At 38.5% G+C, this 22,792-nt stretch overlaps 2 protein-coding genes across 4 annotated transcripts in view; one reads left to right on the forward strand and one right to left on the reverse strand.

Annotated features, from left to right (window-relative positions):
* LOC112978753 (death-associated protein kinase 1) overlaps window positions 1-21,849 on the forward strand; it is a 95,534-nt gene extending 73,685 nt beyond the window's left edge. For all 3 annotated transcript variants that reach the window (XM_064500546.1, XM_064500548.1, XM_064500547.1), the window contains 9 exons: window positions 604-702; window positions 6,018-6,095; window positions 9,184-9,406; window positions 11,793-11,981; window positions 13,773-13,970; window positions 16,231-16,369; window positions 17,460-17,580; window positions 18,601-18,789; window positions 19,437-21,849. In XM_064500546.1, coding sequence (XP_064356616.1) covers window positions 604-702; window positions 6,018-6,095; window positions 9,184-9,406; window positions 11,793-11,981; window positions 13,773-13,970; window positions 16,231-16,369; window positions 17,460-17,580; window positions 18,601-18,789; window positions 19,437-20,669 — 2,469 coding nt within the window. In that variant the 3' untranslated portion in view covers window positions 20,670-21,849. The remainder of the gene's footprint in view (window positions 1-603; window positions 703-6,017; window positions 6,096-9,183; window positions 9,407-11,792; window positions 11,982-13,772; window positions 13,971-16,230; window positions 16,370-17,459; window positions 17,581-18,600; window positions 18,790-19,436) is intronic.
* An 11-nt stretch (window positions 21,850-21,860) lies between these two features.
* Window positions 21,861-22,792, reverse strand: part of LOC135323428 (uncharacterized) — a 28,198-nt gene continuing 27,266 nt past the window's right edge. The window contains exon 3 of the transcript XR_010385762.1: window positions 21,861-22,012. The gene's annotated coding sequence lies outside the window, so the exon portion shown is untranslated. The remainder of the gene's footprint in view (window positions 22,013-22,792) is intronic.

A 22,792-nucleotide genomic window follows, 5' to 3' on the forward strand; every position in this document is an offset into this window, starting at 1 on the left:
AATCTGCTGTCAGTGGAGACTCAGGGGAAAAAGCGAGACGTGGTGAAGGATTACTTCCAGCAACTTCCTCTTTTGATGTTGTTTTTTCTGGATGTTTTTCTGTCACTGAAAGAACAAATTCCTTCAGGTTGACAAAGCAGCTTCTCCTTAATATTTCTCTTTCTTTTATGCCTTTTTTGATGGGGAAGGGGAGAGTGCAGATACTTAATTTTAGGTAATACTTGGCTTAAATAGAATCAAGGGCTTTAAAGGTTAAGGATTTAGTGTTGCTGAACTAGTTCATATTTAATTAAGCAAAATGGAATTCAATTTACTGGAAATTAGAAAGACAATCTCGCATGTAGTCACATACTGTAAGAATTCCTCCACAGTTGTGGGGGACTTAGCCATACAATTGTTTCCCATTTTTAAATAGTCAATCTAGCCTTCATTTCTAGTTGAGCTTTAAGGCATCATGCTCAAGCTGTAATCAAATTACTTAAACTTTTGGAAGACCTTCATTGTGTATCAGTGTGTATAATGATATAATATGCTTGATTACTCATAAAAATTAGAGCGAGATTCTCTGACTACCATAATAACACATTTTTTTCCCTACCTTAGTATGGAAGAACACCTCTACATCTGGCAGCAAATAATGGCATTCTCGATGTTGTCAGATTCCTGTGTCTCACTGGCGCCAATGTAGAAGCTTTAACCTCTGTAAGTATGACAGATACTGTTGTGCTTCTTTCTTGTTTTATGTATGACAGGAGGAAACAATTTAAGATTCCTCCTGTAGAAAAGAAAAAAGGACAATGGTCTAATATAATTAAATTTCAAAATTTAAAAAAACCTGTTAGCCTGTAATACATCCCTAGCTTGAAAAGCATTCTCAGTTGCCCACCTGTCCCCTTCTTAAAACTAAATTTGAAACTAATTAAGATGCAGTGCAGCTACCACTTCATCTACAGAATTCCTTCAGCTACAAATTGTAGCATTGTGTTTTCTGTATGCCCAGTAGGCCACCGTCTTAATACATCATGTACCATTTGTATATGCATTAAACTTTTCTTTCCCCCGCTTTTAAGATGGTTAAAAAGATGCATTTTCATGTTGGAGATGTGTGGGTGAGTGGATGAGTGAACTAGCATGAAAGTGTCTTTGTAAAACATTGTTCCTGTCAGATCAGTCAGCACCACTGCTTCTGATCAGCATCTTCAAGGTATTTTTCATTCTCAGAAGGAACATCCTCCCGACTGGCATACGCACAGGAGGGTGAAGGACAACTAGGCATCATACACACCATTACCTGTGTTTTATGCAAACTAACCACCTTTTATTTTCAGAAGAATTGGATCAGTTTACATTGCTACTTGCCCTAACCAGTGCATTCTGCTCAGAAATAACTATTGTTCTCTATACTGAAATCATATTGTGATTTAGTTTTAGCTGAGTTCATGTTTTGCAAAATTGTTCTCCGTACAAAGTATCCCTGAGACTGCTGAAATGGAGGGGAAAAGGAGAAAAATGCTGTCTCTCATTTGTTTTATGCATTTGATAGAACTTAAAACAGCACATGATAAGAGGATAAAGCAGAAGACAATAAAACTGGTTTATCTTCTTAACATGTATCTCATATGTCAGGGAAAACCTTTAAAAAGCAGTCCTTAAAACCACTGAACTTGGAATTGTGGCTTGAACAAGTTTAGCATCTACAAATGACATTCTGAAAACTACTGGATTGTAGATTGCCATATCCCCTATTAATAAGTAATGAAATGTGCATAAACCAGACTTACTGGGGTGTTTTATAGCTTTTCCTTCTTCACCTTTTTTTTTCTGGTATGTCCCATTCTGTATTTGTATTTTCACTACTAAATACTGTACAGATAGGATGTAACAAAAGGGTTGTGGGGGTATTCATGAGCAAACGTGTCAGTTTGTTTATGTCATGATGGCTTTATTGACATAATTGCCCATGTGGATCCTCTCCTTCCAAGATGAAAGTACTTTTTTTCCCTTTAGCTTATATCAGTTGGAAGGAGATGACAAAGTAAATCATAGTGATACTCAGTCTGGCAGGAGAAACAGGCTAGTTATACATTAGTGTCCATTATTGCAGCACTGTTGTAGTAGAAAGAAGGAAAGAGGAGGAGAGGGAGTGAGTGAGCATCCTTGGTGATTTTAATGACACTTCGGTTTTGCATTAGTTTGCTAGGTGAATGTTAAACTGTTCTGAAAAGTCTTATTAACAGCTCTTTCTGAGCCACTGCAGTAGAATTAATTGCCTTTTTCTTGTCTCAGAATTTCTCAGGAGTTAGCTTTTTTTCAGCATTGTTAAATAACTTTGGACTGGAGTGTGATTTCTCTCCCCCCTCCCTTGGTTAGAGCCCATTTTAGAACTAGTTTAAATTTTGAATTTGATTGCACACACATTCTTAAGTGATTTTAGAAAGCCACCTGCTCCTGAAGTGTATTATTTTCAGTTTTTAAATATCCTTCAAAATGTCCTGTGTGCTCATGTGCTAGTTGGCACCGTATTGCCACTTCATCATGGAAGTTTCTAACATTTTACCGAACTTAAAATTGTCAGATTGCTCAGAACCTTTGAATAATGATGCTTGCAAATGGCCACTTAAATTCAGGACCAGCTCCTGCGTGCATGACTGCCTGATGTACAGAGGAGGAGCCAGTCAGTGATTGAGATGAAATGTATCACCAGGTGATAAATGTTTTCATGGGTCATATAAACAGGGGGGTGTGTATGTGTGTATATATGTACATATACACACACCCCCAGCCCCCCACACGCACAGATACAGACATACATATGTGTGTGTGGGGGGTGTATGTATGTGTGTGTGTGTATATATATATTTCTATAACTCAGAAGCCAGCTTTGCTTAGCCATTGCTATCCCAGTGTCTAGATACTTGCTCTGTACTTCTCAAGAAAGCCTGAGTAGGAAAATAACTTACTGAAACCTATCTTCTGTTTTTTTTGAGTATGTATTTTCTAATTTTCATTGTGTTCTGCAGTTTATCCTGCAATTGACATCCAGAAAATTAAACAGACTCATCTTGTTCACAGAACTTGGACAGAAAGGAAAACCTTGTTGTATTAATTTCTTTTTCATGGAAGGCGCTTTCTTCGCTTGTTAATAAATTGGGCTTCCAGATCCGAGTCAAAATACTCATGGAAATATGAAAAAAATTGCTGGCATCTGTCAAGTTAAACATCTCAAAATGCTTTTGTTTAGGTAGATTTGACCTACAGTTCTGTCTGCTGGATTTGGTGCTTTCTGTCCATGCTGCTGTGTTGGTAGCTCTGGAGTATCTTTCAGCTAATCCACTGGCCTTTTTGCTTGTCTCTTTTCCTCTGTGCTCTAGCAATCATGATTTCAAAAATAATGCCTGTCAGGGAAAAATGCCTTAGCAAAGACGGACTGCTCTGTCAGGGAATTTGAGTGAATTGGACACCAAAAGTAACCACAAGGCAAGCAGGGAACATGACTTCACCAACAAGGGTGCAGTCCTACAGCACCCAAGCAAGGCAAGTAGAGCAGGTCTGATGACAGTAACTAGCCTCAGCCAAGAGTCTGGGTCATCAGACAAGTCCATAGCAATGAGGCAGGTCCAAGCCCAATTTCAGCAAGTCAGGTCAGGATTGAGTCAGGTGAGAAAAACGTGGTCAGTCTAGGGTCTAGTAACCATCAGACTAGTCCATATTAATGAGGCAAATTTGAGGTCAAGCCAAAAAGTCAGGGTCTGGGTCAGACAGATACGTGGCCACACACAGGCATAGCTGCAGCATTGCTCAGGCAGGGACCAAGGGTGAGTGCCTCAGCTTAAGTGCAGCTCTTGAGCGACAGGTGTGGAGGGGAAGCTCTTGATGAGGACTTTTTTCAAGTCTTCCTTCACAACAGTTTGAACCAAGATTAAACAGATATGCTGCATCAGAGAGGTGGTCTTGAGCTCAGGAAACCCTTAGAGGGGAGTGAACCCTGGGATCCAAGAGTGCCGTCCCTGTTATAGGGAGGCTTGCCCTGTGCTCCCATTTGCTTAGACTTATACCAAACCAAACCATTCCTGTTGCTATTTTTCCAGTTTCAGGAACAGTCATCTCCATCTCTCCATAACCATGCTGACTAGTCAGGCTCTGGCTGAACCAATCAGCTGCATTCATGGTCAAATGCTCACCAGGTAATGATTTCCTTTCTGTTTGTGCCCAAACAGCTGTACTTGTGCTAAATGTCTGATATCACAGTACAGCTGTTTAACCAAAGCCAGGCTTGAAGGCAAAAACAGCCCCCTTGGAGCAACTGGGCACAGCAAACAAGGATGTCAAGTTACGCAGGCCATGTTGCTGCAATTCCGGTATGCCCAACGAAAGGTGTGGGACTTGCTCCAATTCTAAGGGAAAAAGCATATGCAGGGATTTGTCATTGAGTATGTGCTTCATGCTATAGTTTGCCAGGGTTTCTCCAAGTATGTGTTGCAAGGATAAAATGCTGGGCTGTAGAAAAGAGCAGGGCCAAACAATAGTCATGCTTTGGACTTACAAGGAGACCGAGGATTTGAGGATCTGGATAAAATCCACACCTGAGGTTGGTGCAGGTCACCATAAGGATTCTCATGAGGGGGATCAAGGTTTCCCCTTTATTTGAAGATTGTTGGATTCCCCCAGATGTGCCCAAGATTGCAAACCCAGGCAACACCAGGAGCATGAAGATGTTTTCCTGATGACAGCCTAGCCCCCCAAACACTGAACTGTTCTTCCCCTCATACAACAGGCACTCAGGATGAAGTAGAATTTGGAGGGATAGGATCAGTTGAAAAGATAAGATGCTTCTCCTCTGTTACATCTTTTCTAAGGAAAATTATTTAAAAAAATGCATTCAAACATTTCTTTAGTAAAGTTGCAGTTAACTATGGAAGAAATTTAAGGGCGAGATGTTGGTTCAAATTTAGTCGGTTCACACCATCAACTATATTTTTTGCTGTTTCTTGCTAATGCTGTATTCCTGTTCTGTTGGAATCATCTGGAGTTATGGAGTACATAATGACTTTTATGGAAAACTGAAAAGGGCTTCTGTAGGTGGATGCTCCATTGTAAAAGATACTTATTTCCGTATTCCCAGAAACTACTTAAGATGATGTAGATTTTACATGGAAAAAATAAAGTAAAATCATAGATAGAAACTCAAAAAGGAGTCTTAATTTCTCAATACTCTTTCTTAATGCATGAAAGCTCTTCTCTAGGAGAGAGTGAAAGAAGCAAAATACTCATAAATCAGAGTTATCTATTACCAAAGTATAAAACAACACAATAGCATTAACACAGTCATAAAAGTAGTACACAGTTCTTCTTTCAGCTTTCATATTAAACTGCTGACATATGAAACACAGGTAATTGAATGTCAGGAGCAGAATGCTGAAGACAGCTTTGCTTCTCCTTTTAAATTTGCTGAAGCAATTTAAATCACAAGCCTTACACTGTTTGTGTTTTTTGAAAACCTTGGTCCAGTGACTGATTTGTCATTGTCATTCTTTATCCGTTAGTAAACAGAATTCATCTGTTCTTCATGTGAATGAATATGCTGGTGTATGTCCCCTTTGTGAAATGTTTAAACTTTTTTAGATCTGGTTACTATGTAGTATCTAGAAATGGCTGTCATCCACTAAATGATTGGTGAGAAAAGAAGAGGAATTCAGAGGGGGAATATTGACATCACTCCAAGCCTCTGAATTCAAAGTATCTTGTTATAGTGGCATCCAGATGCCAGTTTTCAAACTAAATGTTGCTGTTCTGCATTTTGTCTTAACTTTTTTGGACAATTAAACAGGACAGAGATTCCAGTGAGGACAATTTTTGCTGGTTGTTTGGTTTTTTTTTTTTTTTCCCTTCTCCCAATCCATTTGTGTCTGACAGCAATTATTCTGTTATTGCCTTCAGCAGAGCTGAGCAATACTACACGTGTTTTTTTATTATGGGCAAAAGGAAAGAACTGCAGCTAATAATTTGTCTTTTAACAGGATGGGAAGACAGCAGAAGATCTCGCCAGAGCAGAGCAGCATGAACACATAGCTAGTCTGCTTGCAAGACTCAGAAAGGTTGGAGATGCATGAATTTAACTGTTTTACATTTTTTTAAGATAGCAAGAAAAGTTTGACTGTGGGAAATAATAAGAACAGCAGGTATTTATCAAAGCCATTCTAAAAAGCTCTGTTGCAAAAACCCTTACTGAAATGGTATCATTTTTTTCATTTTTAATTTAAAGTAGTATCCTCAATTAAAGTTTCTGTGTACATATTAGTAAAAATGCCTACTCTACACTATTCTACAGGTTTACTGTTTCATCTTATCCTGTCTCTGACAATATCTAGCAATGCTATTTGCTTCTAAGGAATTTTAAAGAAACCCAAAAAAAAAACAATTAAGAATTAGTGCATCCCACAAACATACAAGATGACTTTTTTTCCCCACCATCACCACTTTAGCTAGACTAGGGTGATGAAGTATGAGAGGTCTGTTTAGAATTTCTACTACCATATGAAATAGTTGCTTATGTTCTCATTGTCTTCTTTTTTAGTTTGTTTTAATTATGCAAATTTGGTATCTCGAAATTCCCTGCTAACTAGAATGCAAAACTGATCTGGCCTTGTAGAGTAAGTCTGACACATCCAATATGCATTGATTATTTTGCATGTGCACCATCACTCATGCAATAAAGGTGCAGAGACCACTTGCCTGGAGCTTCCTGGCAACAGCCAGACCAGTTAGAGTGCTGTTTTAATTAGGCTGGTAGGTATGTGGAGATCTGAAATAAACGGTCATGCTGCTTCTTGACAAATTTCAGGGTAGGAATATGAGATGGCATATACCAGGCACTGCCAAGGTTGAAGTAGAATTATGTTTTTTCAGTCCTGCCAGTAAATCTATACTTGCTAGGATTGTGAAATCAATGAAGATGTCAGTAAGTACCAAAGTTCAGGGTTCCCTAGCAATGATAGCTGCTGTATGTTTTTGTCATAATAGGATACATTTTGCGTAGCTTTTCCCTTTACCAAACCTTTGCCTCTTTCTACATGCAGGTGGAGAAGTGTGTGTGTTAGTTATGATGTAAATATGGAATAAATACACATCAACCTGGAACAAAAGGGAGAAGATCAGATAAATCTCTTCTGTAAGAGATTTTAATAACTGTAACATCATTCTTGTTAGCAGAGTATGTTTATTTATCACAGGCCTGCCTAGATACCTGGGGAAGATAGAAGATAATTTTATGTTTGATCAGACGTTCCTTTGCAACAGAGATTCTGATAAGTGACAATTACTAAACTAGAACTATATGTAATAAACGACTGAAAAGGTTGCAGTACTACTCAAAATGGACAATATCATCTAGTACAGAATGCTCCTGACACTTGTTTCACATTCAAAGTGTGTAGAGGAGTTTACTTCTAATAACACACACGTGAAAGACCTACTGTCTTAGTGGCTTTTACGGGGCTTTCGGTATTAGCAATGGGTAAAGAGTGTGCAATATTTTCATTGTGATGAGCTCATTTACTGCATGCCTGTTAGGAGCTAAGGAGCTAAATTAGATGCACTATTAGATGCTGTCAGATTTCTCAGCTGAATTGCTGCATGCTCTGCTAATCTTTTTTGGGCTGTAGGTGCTCTTTTAATGACTCACCCTACATGTTAAGCTCAGTACAAATGCAGAACAATAGAGCCTCTCCCCCAGCTCCAGATGGGGGAAATGAAGGAATGGAGGAAGAAAATAGTTCCTTCAGTCCTTTACCTCTCTATCTCCCTGTATTCTTAAAGCAGGTCTTTCTAAGGTGCAAAACACAATAGTTTGCTCTCCTGCACTGCATCCCCTTGTTGAGTTGAATTTCAAGCTAAGCTTGTGTGGGGAATAGCAGAGCATGTATGTCTGATTGCTTCCTGCTGGGAGAAGAGAACCAGACAGATTTGATTAGTTCATCCCAGACTCCGTTCTTCGCAGGAAGAAGGAATGTTCTTCAGATACTACAAGACTGAGATAAAAAGAGGTAATGAGTGAGCTCAAAGCTGAAAGCTCTCCTGAGGGAGATGCAGCTGAGTTTGTGCAAGGCCTTGCACATGAGAATGAGTTTGCAACTGTGGAGGAGTCAATGGATCCACACAGAGGGCAAACAATGAAATGAGAATCAAGTAGGGAAGCAGATAAATTGAGGCCTGGGACAAGAGGCAAAGGATACAAACTGAAACACAGGAAATTTCATCTGAACATAAGAAAACAGTTCTTTACTGTGAGGGTGACTGAGCACTGGAACAGGCTGCCCAGAGAGGTTGTGGAGTCTCCATCTATGGAGATATTCAAGGCCTGACTGGACACGGACCTAGGCAACTGCTGTAGCTCACCCCGCTTGAGCAGGGAGTTTGGACCAAATGATCTCCAAAGGTGCCTTCCAACTCTTCTGTGATTCTGTGAAACAAGTGTAGAGGATATAGACTTGCAGCAGAGGGGGAGGTAGAAAAGGTGAAAGGAATAAGTGTTTGGGAAAAGGAGAGATAAGAATGAACTATGAAAAGCAATATTTACATTGCAAAAAAGAAGAAAAGTCAAAACAAAAAGAGTATTGGGAGTGGGGAGGAGGGGGAATTTTCCCAAGTGTGGTAAGTACGGACAAAGTTGATGGAAAGAAGAAGGGAACACAGCACAGTTTCAGGGTTGCTCAGATAGTAGCTGTCATTGCAGAATGCTTCAGTACCACATGTATGTTTTATAAACTTACAGATACTAAATGTAAGTTTACAGAATCTGGATATCATGGTGATACTACAAGACCTCATGGGCAAGGAGAAAGGATACTGGAAGAGGTTAATTTTTCTTCCTTTGCTCTCTCAATTAGAAGTCAAAATAATCTCAGTCACTGATGTATAGCCTGATACCAAGGGTCCAGTCATAAAGTGTGGTTTTCATGAATAGTCAGGTGGCTCTTGAGAGAAGCCATCCAGATGTGTCTTGGCCACATATCCCTGCCTTTCTGGCTGTAATTGTGCACTCGCATGATGAAGCAGATGGAGGAGCCAATCTAGATGAACATTAAACTGGCAAGAAAATATTATCAAAACCCTGCATTTTCAGTTTACTGGGAGACAGAAGTTTCCTGCCACAAGTTCTGATTTCTTGTTTGTGTTGAATTTTAGGATGCGCACAGAGGGCTTTTTATTCAACAGCTCCGACACACACAGAATCCACAGCCCAGAATCAAACTGAAGCTGTTTGGACATTCTGGCTCTGGGAAGACAACCCTTGTGGAGTCTCTCAAGTGTGGCCTCCTAAGAAGCTTTTTTCGAAGGCGTAGGCCTAGGCTTTCTTCCACAAACTCGACCAGATTCCCGCCATCTCCTTTGTCTTCCAAACCCTCGGGTATGGCTTCGAAGCTGTAACATCAAGAAAACACTTACCTCGTAGTCTCTATAACTTTAAACAAAGAGCTGTTGCTTGTGCTGTAAAAGGCAAGGTCAGGCTACACATGCAAGAAATCGTAGCAAAGGAGGGGAGGTATTTAGTTCTCTGTGTGGCTCATGCCTAAAGTAATAGCTAAGAGAAGCAATGGGTGCGAAGAGCATAAGAATAGTTTAACCTTTTATTCACTCATACAGAGCATAAGTGAACTTAGTAGAGGACAGGGCTTTTGAGCACTTGGTTTATTTTTGCCAGAAGGTCCTAGAGTGCAAGAGTCGGTATCATGACCAGATGCCATCATCATGTTTTGCAGTAGTTTTGTCTGCCTTTTTGGTTGAGAAGCCTAAACAGGTTCTTCGTAAAACTGAAATAATTACTGCATCTTTTATATATAAAGTGGCAGTATTTAAGTAATAACTAAAGATTCAGAACTGCCATTCATACTTTGGAATACTTTTAGCTGAAGGTACAGGAATGGATTCGCCAAGTTAGAGGTGTATGGAATTGTCTACAAGCTAAAGATGAAAATGAAATTGAGCTTTACTAAACTTACATAACTTTGTGAAAATAGTAGGGAAGCCTCGCTCATGAAACACCAGCTGACCTGTGTGAGGTGGGAAGAGCTGCAGGATGCTGAGGAAGTAGCTAGGGCTACAGATCAGCATGTGACCAATTTTGGAGAAACATGCAGTTGTAGTAGAAAGACACCAGAAAGAACAGTAAGTTATTCATCCAAGTCCCCTTTCTGACACTGAGATGTTGTGCAGAGTGTACTTGCTATGCAGGCACTTTGAAGATCTCAGGTGAAGATTGCTGTATTGAATTAATATCATTTAATAAGTTTTAGATAGGCTCAAAGGTGCTTTTTTTCCTTTAAAAACCTTTTGCTAATATTTGCAGTTTTAGCTTTCGTCATTATTTTGGGGTAATGGTAGAACAAGGTTAGTAAGTCTACTTCTCCTTCGGTCACTTTAGGAAGCTATGAAGTAGGAAGCTATAAAGTGCTCACAAAGTGACATAAGACAGTTCTAGCACAGAAGTTATTGCTGTTCAGATATCACAGGGGACTCCCATCCATGGCTCCAGAATTATTAAATTAATCAATGAGAAGTTCTTAGTTTATTTATCTTAATTTATTGTGTCATGCAAGAGGAGGTAAATTACTCAAGGCATAGCAGTTCTGGGGGTAGTGCAGGAAGGTTTTGACTGGAGACAGGTTTTCTGTGTTGGTTGGTACCAAAACCAAAGCACACAGGTTTTGCAAACCATTGCACACACCATTATAAAATTGAACAAGACTGCCAGTTACATTTAAGTTTGTCAAATCGCCATAGAAATAACTGTGCATTTGAAGTGTGCATGTGGAAACAACTTATTTAGATGTAAAACTTGAAAGTTGTGGGACTATGGCTTTTTTTTAACCTATGCTTGGATTTTTGATTTTTGCTTATTTCAGTATCTGGACCTTTTGGATGAATATTATAGGTGGAGTCACTTAATCAGATGGACATTTAAAACTCAATACAATTTAGTGAATACCTGGTCATGTGTGTGTGTTCAAATTCTGTAAAGATCAGTGCTTGAATTCACCAATTATGAATACGAACCAGCCTAAGGATTGAAATATTATATAAGAGGGTCAAATATAAAAGGGTAGCTATATTACTCACAGTCAGGTAACTCTAATACTCATATTAAAACATGAGTATTAGAATTCAACATCCAGGGGAGGGATGAAGTAAATCTTTCCTTTCTCCACTAGATGGTGCTGGTTAATTAAAAAAAAAAAAGCCCTTTTCTTTCTAATATGCTCTTCCAGAATTTCAATTAAATGTGAACTAAACAAGTTGTTTATTAGTAGAATAATTTCAGTTAAGGGCCTGCTTTTCCCCTACCCCCCTTCCCCAGAAATAGTTACTACAATACAATTATTAGTTGTAATGATGTTTTTATCCTTACTTATAGGATTCAGCTATACAAAAACATAGCATTTTTGTGCCAATAAAAATAGTCCATGCTATGAAATTGCAATCCTTAGCTAAAAAAGCAGTTTATCTTTGCCATGTAAAAGAACTTTAACTCCTGAGTTATTCTGTTTTTCTGTGCTTTCCACCCCAGCAGTAGATCAGCCAAGGGTTTTGAGTGCTATATGGGATCATTCTGTTTTCCTTTTCAACACTTAGAATAAGGATGTAGTAGCGTATGCTCACAGCTTGGTAATCCTGTACTTTCTTGGAAGAGCAGTTTATTTTTTTAATGAGATTTTACGCCTAGCGTACTTATTTTGAAGTGATAGGGTTGTAATTTTCCCATGGTTTGTAATCTCATTTTCCTTTCCCTGACACAGTTTCAGTAAGCATTTCAAATCTCTATCCTGGCTGTGAGAACGTTAGCGTGAGAAGTCGTAGTATGATGTTTGAGCCAGGCCTGACCAAAGGGGTGTTAGAAGCTTTTGTTTCTCCGGCTCATCACTCTCACTTCTCTGCTGATGACCAGTCCACCAAGGCCATCGACATTCAGAACGCCTACTTGAATGGTAAGCAGTGCACTGGGCTGGCATGCCATAATTCTGCAGGACATACAGTGTCATGTTGCTTGCTTTAAAAAAAAAAATCTGATATCGTATGATATTGACCATGGTTGAGAATTCAACACTGTAGAAATTAATTCTACATGAAATGCTATACCTGTCATGTACATACTAATCACTTGTGTCAGATCTTTATACCATGTAGAATTGCTCTGGAGATGAATTACCAGGACAGCGGGGAGGAGGCATCTGGCATAATAGGAGTAGGTCAGTCGTTCATCTATTGGTGTGGAGGCCCCTGCACTATGTGTAGCTTGAGGAGTTTATCAGATTTAATCCAGTCCCATAGACAAAGTGTCCTCACCATGCATGTAGTTCACAGCTGTCTGAAGGACCTATCATTCTCACCCCACAAGGGGCCTGGACCACATCTGTTGAGCACCTGGACTGGAGCTTCTGCTTTAGTTTCCTTCCAAAGGAAGCTAAGCGCTCTGCAGACAGAACCAGTGAGCAGGAAGTGGGGTCTGTCAGCAAAATCATTTGAAAACCTCACTACTGTTCAAAAGCAAAACACTTATTGCAGTGTTTTCTCTTGGCCCAGCAGCTATCCTTTCTCCTAACTACACATAGGTGGTAGTAAAGCTTTAGAATGTAGAGACCATACAACACCGTTACTAATCTTCTCATCATATAATGGTAAGATCTCTTCTAGTGAAGCCTTAATAAGGACAATGTTATGCATACTTTAGCAGTTGCAGTTTTAAGGTTGAGTTTGAGTCTGGTGTAATCAAGCTTTTATTTTGGAGAGTGTAGCATATTGAGGAGTTTGGTGTGTAGCTAAAACTTGTTCTTTGTCCAGGCTAATTTCTTCTTTCAGAGTGATATGAAATCAAATCAAATTCTGCAGTGAAATAGAGTTGTGCAACAGATCGTCAGAAAGATTTTCTTTTCTCTTTACTGTTGTGGTATAAGAGGAAACCGTGCCCATGCATGAATGCTGAACATCTGTACCCACAACAACAGATTTGAGGTTTCTGGCTTTTTTCTTTTCTCCTAGAATACTTGAAGTGCAATTTTAGTCAGCATTTGTTTAATAGAAATAGTACAAATTTATCTGACTTCAGCCTAATCAGTTGCTTGGGAGTGCTCAACAAGGTGCTAATACTATTCTCACCTGAAGCTAAAGCAGATGACAGGAAGAAGCATTGTACTGCTGGGATCCTTAACATGGTGATTCTTCAGTCCTGATTTAGCAATGCGATGTGAATAGTGTGGGGCCTTTTGTTTTGTTTTCTTTTTTAAAGCAAAGTGGGTTCTTTGAGAATGTCCTTCAGCTGTTTTTAATGCTAGCAGTCTCACCTTAGAAAGAAAAGATCATAAATATGTTGAACTGGTATTTTGTGGGAGTAGGGAAAGAACGGGAGCAGTCATTCTTGTTTATTTGAAAGGAATACAAGATTCATTGCTTTTGTGCAAGGTTAAAGGCCAATTTAATGCGTAAGGCAGCATGAGTTTAACACACAGGTGCTTCCCTGTGGCATACAGCTGAATGTCCTAGAGAAGTGAATGTGAAAGAGGAACAGATTGTGAAGACACAACTTTTCTGTTTCGAGACTGTCTGATACCTGCTCTGTTTGTTCACAATTGCATTTGCAGTATTATTTTATCACCTGCATACAGTTTATCTTTGTGAAAATTTAAATCAGATTAACTCTTTTGTTTGTCTCTCTGTGGCTGAAAGATGCTTTGTGCTAGCTGAGGAAGCATGATCTCTCCATCTGTTTGTCTGTTTTGTAGGAGTTGGTGATTTCAGCATCTGGGAATTCTCTGGGAATCCTGTGTATTTCTGCTGTTACGATTATTTTGCTGCGAATGATCCCACCACAATTCACATAGTGCTTTTCAGTCTTGAGGAGCCTTATGAAATCCAGTTAAACCAAGTGACCTTTTGGCTTAGTTTCCTGAAATCATTAGTCCCAGTTGAGGAACCAATAGGTATGCTGTTCTGTCTGTTAATGAACTGTTAGGGGACTGGGAAGATAAAGCTTCTTGTTTCTCTGCAACTTTGCAAATCCTCCATGTTGAGTCTTGTTATGTGTCTTCATCCCCTTTTATTTAAATCAACTTTACACAAGGTTTTTGTGTGACGGGGAAGTTTATCTCTGTGGAATGAGCCTGAAAAGAGTTGTATGTACCAGTTAGTCCAACTAAAATGGATAACGAGGTGCAAATACAGACTCTTGTGGGATGGGATTTACATCTGCAAATGACAGGTGAAGTTATTATTTCAGATAAGCTGTGTGAGAATCTCCCAAGTGTTTCAGAATGTTGGAATCGTTTTAAATCAATTCCAGATGCATTGCTTAAATTCTACTTAAATCTAACCCTAATTAAAGGTGTTTCCAGCATAAATTAGGCTTGTCAACGTGGAGAGGGCTGAGCAATATTGCCTCTCAGTGCGTGCCATTCTTACCACTTTAGCTGGAGTTCTGTTTGGACTTCAAATATGTTATCTTAACCTCTGGCACATCAGGATGGATAGAAACCAGTATTTCTAGTAATCTTCCTGTGATATCTGTTAGGACTTTGCACAGGTATTAGCGAGATCACTCAAGTTTCCGAACAAACTGGAAGTTATTTGTCAGGCAAATATTGTATATACTGTAGTATATGTAACTTGTTGTTTGTAGTTGAACACTGATCTGCAAATCCTGACAGTTTGACAGAAAAAAAGTAAGCTCTGACATCTGTCTTGACTCTCCAGTGGATCTAATTAGACATTCATGGAAAACTTACAGAGCTGCTAGGGACTCACCAAACAAGCATATCAAAATACTTAGTGCGGAGAGTGTTCCCCCTCTCTTTTTGTTGGTCTAGTTAATTCTGCATGTGTTATCTCAGACTGACAGGTGACATTCAAGAGCCAAAGGGCAGGCCTTCAGTTTTCAATTTGGGCATATGCATGCCTTTCATTTTCCATTTTGAATAAAAGCAAAAAGTTAATAATATGAGTGTTTAGATCTAACTGATTTGCAAGCACTTCTGGAAGTAAAAGCTCAGAAATTTGCAGAATAATATCAAAGCTGAAGATGCACTTAATTTGAAATTGCTGAGAACTTTTCAGGTTTCCTTAGTCCAGTAAGGAAGCTTAGTTGTTGATCTGGCTGAATGAGGATTTGAATTAATCATTTATTTTTGATGATCTAATGATCAGCATAATTCAGATACTTTGCTTAAATCAATGTTTATATTGGTCAGATTAATTTGGATACTCATGCATTTTTAATACAAATCTCTTGAGAAATAGGTAGTAGTTGATATTAGCAGAAAACTTAAGCTTTTGGTATTTCCTAGTCATTTCCTCTAAGTCCTTCAGCTACAAAAAAAAAAAAGAGATTTACAACTGCAGAATACTTATCTTGAAATGCTATGCAAAGGTTTGGGGAAATGTCTTATTTATGTATGAATCAAGTTTCTATAGCTCTTGATGAAAAGTCAGACGTGAGCATATTTCTCCCATACAAAGTTTTATCAGACAACAGCAGGATTGGATGTAGTATCTTTTTTTAAAATGTGTCTAATATTGTCTCTTCTTTCTGGAAGATCAATTTGAAAAAAAAGTTGTATAACTGTGTGTTCCATACCATCACTTCATTCATATGCCATTTGTGTCTTTCTTTCTTTCTCATTCTTTTTCATGGTATCTCCCAGGCTTTCCTACTTACTCTCACTTAAGTGAGAGTTCATTGTTTGTGTAAGTACTGTGAAATAGCATTCATACTAACGTATGAATGTTGTAAATCTTGTGTTGTATTTATAATCCTCTAAGTTGCACCTGTAGTGCTAAAGACCATCCAAAAATTCTGAGAAACCCTTTCAAGAAGCTGTTATTAGTACAGTTATTTTTTTCACATTGTTATAGTCTGTAGTTAATAGATCTATCATTAGCGTTATTAGTTAATGCTTTATCGTGTTGAAATAAAATCATATAATATCAATATTTCCGATGTTATTCAGAGGGGTCAGCTTTTCAAAGTGGACATAATATAGACAGTAATACAGATAGGTAACAGCCAAAAACCAATCATTCAGTTGCATAGAAATGTATAGAGTTGTGCTTAAAGTTGATGAATCCACTGCAGAAGTGATTGGTATACCAAGAATGTAAAATGCATCGGTACTTTCCTGGCTCAGTAAGGGAGCCATCTTCATAGGCATGTCTCATAATAAGGGAGTGCTCTTGTTTTTCATCTAGCATTTGCTGGAAAGCTGAAAACTCCACTGCGTGTTGTTTTGGTTGCCACACATGCTGACATAGTGAATCTTCCTCGACCTGTTGGCGGAGAGTTTGGATATGACAAAGACATGTCATTGCTGAAAGAAATCAGGAACAGGTAAGAGAGGAAACATACCTGTACATAAAAGAAAGTGCCGTACTTTGCCTTTGAGGCTTTCTTCTACTGAAAATCAGGAAGCTGATTTTGTGCAGAAAATGCAATATTTACCAGCACTACAGGGAGTGACCTGCTTTGAACAAGCCAACATTAGGGAGGTGAAGTGAGCAAGTGATGCCTAAAATCAGTGAGACTGGAGAAGTCTCACCCTGTCAACACTCGGATACATTGAAAGGCCAGTATTAACCATCTGGCTAACATCTTGGTGCTTAGGTTTTCCCTTAGTCTCAGAAAAGCGGGTGATTTTGAGCCACAGTTGCCAGACATAAAAGAGCAAGCTTTACGGAAGAGCCACGCTTTCCTCTGAAGTAATTTAGGATGGGTAGGAGGCAAACTAAAGCAGTCCTGGATGTATTCTATACACAGTTTCTGAAGAGCTGAATAACAGTGTTGACATTATTGAGTAATACAGGTGAGAAAGTCAGCCAATAGACACCTAGAAATTTGGAAGACCTTCCTGAGCAAATAGTTAGAGGGCACACTAATTGCAGATTGAAAGCAGGAATTTTCACAAGCTGATGCTACTATTTCAAGTAAGAATACTTTATATTCACAGGGAGGACTTAAGTGGGTACCACATGGTACAAGGAACTGTCTGTCAATGGTGTGAATATAAGTCACAACTGAGCTATTTAAAATAAGAAGAAACAAAAGAGCAAATATGAAGATCTTTTAAAAAATAGATTCCTATAGTCCCTTCTCTAGTGAAATGTATGTTATGAGTCCTGTGGTTCAGTTGTAATCTTCTTATGTATTTTCAGCCATCTTCCTAGTATTTAGGAAAGACAATAATTATCTCTCAACATCCCTGTTTATCTTCAAGAAAATAAAACTGCCTGTATACTTCTTCGCTTATAAAGTATCTTTGCATAATCAATACTTGATACTTTCATGAAACTTTTCCAATATTCCTTGAAGAAAAATAACTGTTGTGTACTTCAAGGCTGATGTGCTATGCAGCAGGATTAAGAAGTAAAACTGGATTTGGGAGTAAAAATTAGTAAATAATTGTTGTCTTTTTCTCTCTTAGATTTGGAAATGATCTACAAATCTCAGACAAGTTATTTGTCTTGGATGCTGGTGCATCTGGGTCTAAAGATATGAAGCTTCTCCGGAATCACCTGCAAGAAATAAGAAGCCAGATAATTTCTGTAAGTAATGTCCGATGGTATAGGTTGGGCCAGCCAAAATGTGTAAATCTGGGATAAGAAGTTACTGTAAATTTATTATATGCACTACAAAACTTAGAGAAGTTCTGTTTGAATATTCTAGCAGCTTATGTAGCAGACACCGTGATGAACAAACTGCTGACTCCAATCAGTCAGCATTTTTCAAAACTGTAGGTGTTTTGTACAAGTCACCAAAATTATAATCTCTTGAGAAATAATGGAGATTCTCAGTTTAAAGCTTTAGTTTCCTATTCTGAATTGACACTGATTGGATTCTAGCACTGACACTTTTTTCCCTCCCTTAATTGTCAGAATAGTATTAGAGAGAAACAAAATACATATAATGTAGGTACATTTTTTCATTAAAAAAAAAAAAAACAGTAGAGTAGAACAGTTTCCTCAGCCATTAGAAAGATAATTCTTGACACAGATTGAATATATGTTATCTTTTTACTTGACCCTTTTACTCAAAAATACATACTAGTAGTCTTTAGTTAACTGAAGATAAAATAGCCATGGTTTGATATCATCACCATGAATCCAAAGAGACTTCCATACCAAGGGTGACTAATTCAAGTTATTGTGTAGCTTCTGGGAAATCAGTTTAAATTCTTCATACCAAAGTCATCATTAATTGTGTGACACACCAACGAGAAGTTCTGTAGCTGTTTCTAACAAGTTTTAAAAAATAATGAATTAAAAGCAAATTACAAAGTTCATTCTTCAGGTTGAGGGAAGTGTTTGCTTTTAAGTGAAATACAGCCTATTTTATGCTCACAATGGTTTTTCAATTTAGTATGTTTTAGTTTTTCTGCTTTGACAAAACTTTCTTGTAGCAATTGTTACCAGGATGAAACTTTGGGAGCTTTCCTTGCATGAGAAGTGGGGGCTGTGGCTTGAGACTGTAGGATGGAGGCATCAGTGACTTCGGAAACAATTGACAGATAAAAGTACAGTACAGTTACAAATGTTACAAATAGGTGTTTTCTGTATTTTTGTAAGATGTGCCCACCTATGACTCATCTATGTGAAAAAATAATCTCCACACTCCCTTCATGGAGAAAAATGAATGGACCCAACCAGTTGATGTCCTTGCAGCAGTTTGTATATGACGTGCAGGAGCAGCTTAATCCCCTAGCAAGTGAAGATGATCTACGGCATATTGCACAGCAGTTGCATAGCATAGGAGAAGTAAGTGATTTTTATTCAAACTGCATATCTTTGTTAGCAAGATACTGCTTTGGTAGAATAGTGCTTAATGTGATTTTGGCAAATTTCCCTAATTACTTTTGTTTCTGCTCCCTCTTTGAAGACATCATACAAAGCAGAGACTGGTTAATAATGTGTTATTGTTATTGTCTTGTGTCTCCTAGTTAGTTCATTCAACATTATTTCTTTGAGAGAGGAAGAGTTAGATTTATTACATTTATTATTACATTAAATTACATTTGTTGCTATAATTGTAATAACATAAAGTACCTATAAAGGGTTAAATATACTCTCATCTTAAAATGAGGTAGTGCTTAGTGTGTTTACTGCAAATGAGGAACTTTTGTGTGTCCATTAGAAATTGAATCATAGGAGAACACCTTTGCATAAATAGCCTGCAGCTAGGCTTTACTGTTGTTGTGTTCTAATGGTTTTGTTCTTAATGGAAGTCAAGAACCAAATCTATTCTTTGTTCTGAATATCTGCAGGAAATCAAACTATGCTGCTTGTTATTCGTCTGTCAGCAGTGTTAATTAAATGATTATCTATTTCATAACCTATTGACTAAATGCGGGGTATCATCTTGTACTTCACAAGATACAGATCATAACTTTCATCTTTTTGGACAGATCAACATTATGCAGAGTGAAACTGTCCAAGATGTTGTGCTTCTGGATCCTCGCTGGCTCTGTTCAAATGTCCTTGGAAAAATCCTGTCAGTGGAGAACCCAAAAGCCCTACATCACTATAGAGGTCGATACACTATAGAGGACATCCAGCGTCTGGTGACAGATAGTGATGTGGAAGAACTGATACAGATTTTGGATGCCATGGATATTTGTGCGAGAGATCTCAGCAGTGGAGCAATGGTGGATATTCCTGCTCTCATCAAGACCGACAATCTTCACAGATCTTGGACAGATGAGGAGGATGAGGTGCTGATTTATGGTGGTGTTAGAATCGTTCCTGTGGAACACCTTACCCCATTTCCCTGTGGAATTTTTCATAAAGTTCAAGTGAATCTCTGCAGGTGGATTCATCAGCAAAGCACAGAGGGAGATGCTGATATACGTCTGTGGGTAAATGGATCAAAGATTATGAATCGTGGAGCTGAGCTTTTAGTGTTGCTGGTCAACCATGGTCAGGGTATAGAGGTTCAAGTTAGAGGACTGGAAACAGAGAAGATCAAGTGCTGTTTACTTTTGGATTCTGTATGCAGCACCATTGATAACTTAATGGCCACAACCTTACCAGGCCTTCTGACTGTGAAATACTACCTTAGTCCTCAGCAGCTGAGGGAACATCACGAACCAGTAATGGTCTACCAGCCTAGAGACTTTTTCCGTGCACAAAGTCAAAAGGAGACATCATTAACTAACACCATGGGGGGATATAAAGAAAGCTTTAGTAGTATACTGTGTTTTGGATGTCTTGACGTTTACTCCCAGGGAAGCCTAGGAATGGATATTCACGTTTCAGATCTGAATCTGCTTACCAGGAGAAAACTAAGTCGGCTTTTGGATCCGCCTGATCCCATGGGCAAAGATTGGTGCCTTCTGGCCATGAACCTAGGCCTCGCTGATCTTGTTGCAAAATACAATACAAATAATGGAACACAAAATGACTTTATCTCAAGCCCAGTCCATGCCCTTCTGCAGGAGTGGAGTAATGCTCCTGAGAGCACTGTAGGTATCCTCATGTCTAAGCTGAGGGAATTAGGTCGCAGAGATGCAGCAGACTTTTTACTGAAGGCATCTCCTGTATTCAAAATAAATTTAGATGCTAATGGTCAAGAGGCTTATGCTTCAAGTTGCAACAGTGGCACATCTTATAATTCAATTAGCTCTGTAGTGTCACGGTAAGAGCAAGTGTTTTGCATGGACAGTATCTTTTTAAACTGCAGAAAGGATAAAAGAGACAGTATAAGAGGTTCTATACATTTTCATTTATGATGTTTTACATCAAAGGGTCTTTATCCTTCTTCAGCACCACCTTTTTGTGTATAATCTTTCTACTTTTAACTGTGAATTGTTGCTCTTTATTTTAGCTATTAAAAAGGCTGGTGTACTTCTGGTATTTCAAAATTATACAATGTGCTGCTTAATACTGCCATTTTAACTGGGAAGTCTAACTTTTGGATGATGTACTAGAACTGTTTTATAAAAAATTTCAGTTCTCCTCCAAAAAGGAAGAAGAGGGAGAGGAATAGCACATATTTCCTGAAATGTGTATTTCTTATAGCCTGTTTTTTCTTTTCATCATGTCCTCTGCTTCACATTTTTTAATATTTCTAAAGAGAAATCTGATTACCTTTGTGGTCAGGCTGCCTGAATTTAACACCATGTTATTCATAGCTGAAAAAGCGAGTGCCTTTTGCAGAAGGGAGGGTGCAGTTGAATCGAATGATCCTGCTGAAGTTATGGGAAGATGCTACCTCTGTTTCACTTAAATTGTCTGCATGCTTATCATTGCAAGTGGTGCTTATCTTTTTGTTTTTCCTGCAGTTCTAAGACATTGGTGGTGACTCATTATACAGAGCATTCTTGTGCCAATATGGTGGGTACAGATGTGCGATACCTGATCAACTTTGATTTCAGTCAGTTTATAATGTGAAAATCTTTTAAACTTGCCAGTTGTCATACTTCATTATTTCCATATGCCTCAGGTAAGAGTTCATATCATCATAGAATTCAAAAATCACACACACAACGTGTTGGATACTGCAGAACAATATTGTATAGCTGTCAGTTGTCCTTTGTGTATAACCAATGGTTTTCTACTATTAGCTCCTGGGTTGCTTATTTCCTGTACTTGAAAACTTTGGGGGCTTGGGGAAGGGGAAGAAAAAGGAAGCAAGATTTCTTGCAGTGGACGTTAAAATTGATATGAGGGAAAATGACCCATTCGCTGTTCTAAAAAGCATGTAATTTTAATGGTGCGATGTGTGTTTGTGTATATATATCGTATGTATATATATTAATACTATTTTTTCCTTAATCTTTACAATGTAGTAAAATTTTAAAGGATTTTTTTACAAATAAACTGTTGGCTTGTTGCATCCTTTTCATTCATCCTCCGTAGCTGAAAGGGACCAAAGCTTCTCTTTTCCTTACAGCTGCAGTTCTGCAGAGGCAATGCCAGGCTTTTGAAGTTCTGGGAGCCTTCTGTCCCAATTTAGTGGGATTTCTCAGCACTCTGTAGGATCCTGTGATTAAAATATTTATTTATATTTTATTAGGTGACTCCTCTGCAAGACAGTAGGTTTGCATTCCTGTTGACAAGTGGCAAGACAAAAAGGTTTACTAGATACCTTTTCCTTTGTTTTTATACACTGAAAACCAAAATGGCAGGTGCTGGTCTGTCATCAGGAATCCTCCAGACTTTCTCTGTGTGGTAAACAGACTGCTGCATTAGAGCCTATGCTGTAGTAGTGGTTCCTTGTATCAAGGATCTTCTCATCACATAAGAGTCTGTATTGCTGCTACTTTTTTAAACTCTCATCTTCATTCACTTACAGCTGTACATATGTGTCTCTATACTGTACTCCATGCAGACAGCTCTGCACCATGCATCCTCCCTCTGTACATCGCATAGCTGTATTAGGAGTTAAACTGACTCATCTATAAAATGGGAATTACTGTTTCCTATTACCTTTCTTTATGTATGTTATCCTTGCTTTATTAAATCCTTCCCCTGGCATGACTGGGCTGCCTTTGTCAAATACTTTTTAAAAGTCTAGTCTACAATAAGAACTATCGGCAATAAATAAGTCTTACCCTGACGTCTCTCTGCTCTGATACTCTCCTTCCTCTGACCTACCAAGTTCAGAATCTCTCATCATTTCAGAAAGTTGCCCACTGAAGAACCCAGCTTTCTGCAGCCCACTTAGGGAATATTTGCCTCTTACCTCTTGCTAGCCACCACCATGCTTTGCCTTCTGCGTGTATGCACATTCAGGAATTCTGCTAACTGGGAAATGACTTTC

Source organism: Dromaius novaehollandiae, chromosome W (assembly GCF_036370855.1).
Source record: "Dromaius novaehollandiae isolate bDroNov1 chromosome W, bDroNov1.hap1, whole genome shotgun sequence".
Taxonomy (NCBI): domain Eukaryota; kingdom Metazoa; phylum Chordata; class Aves; order Casuariiformes; family Dromaiidae; genus Dromaius; species Dromaius novaehollandiae.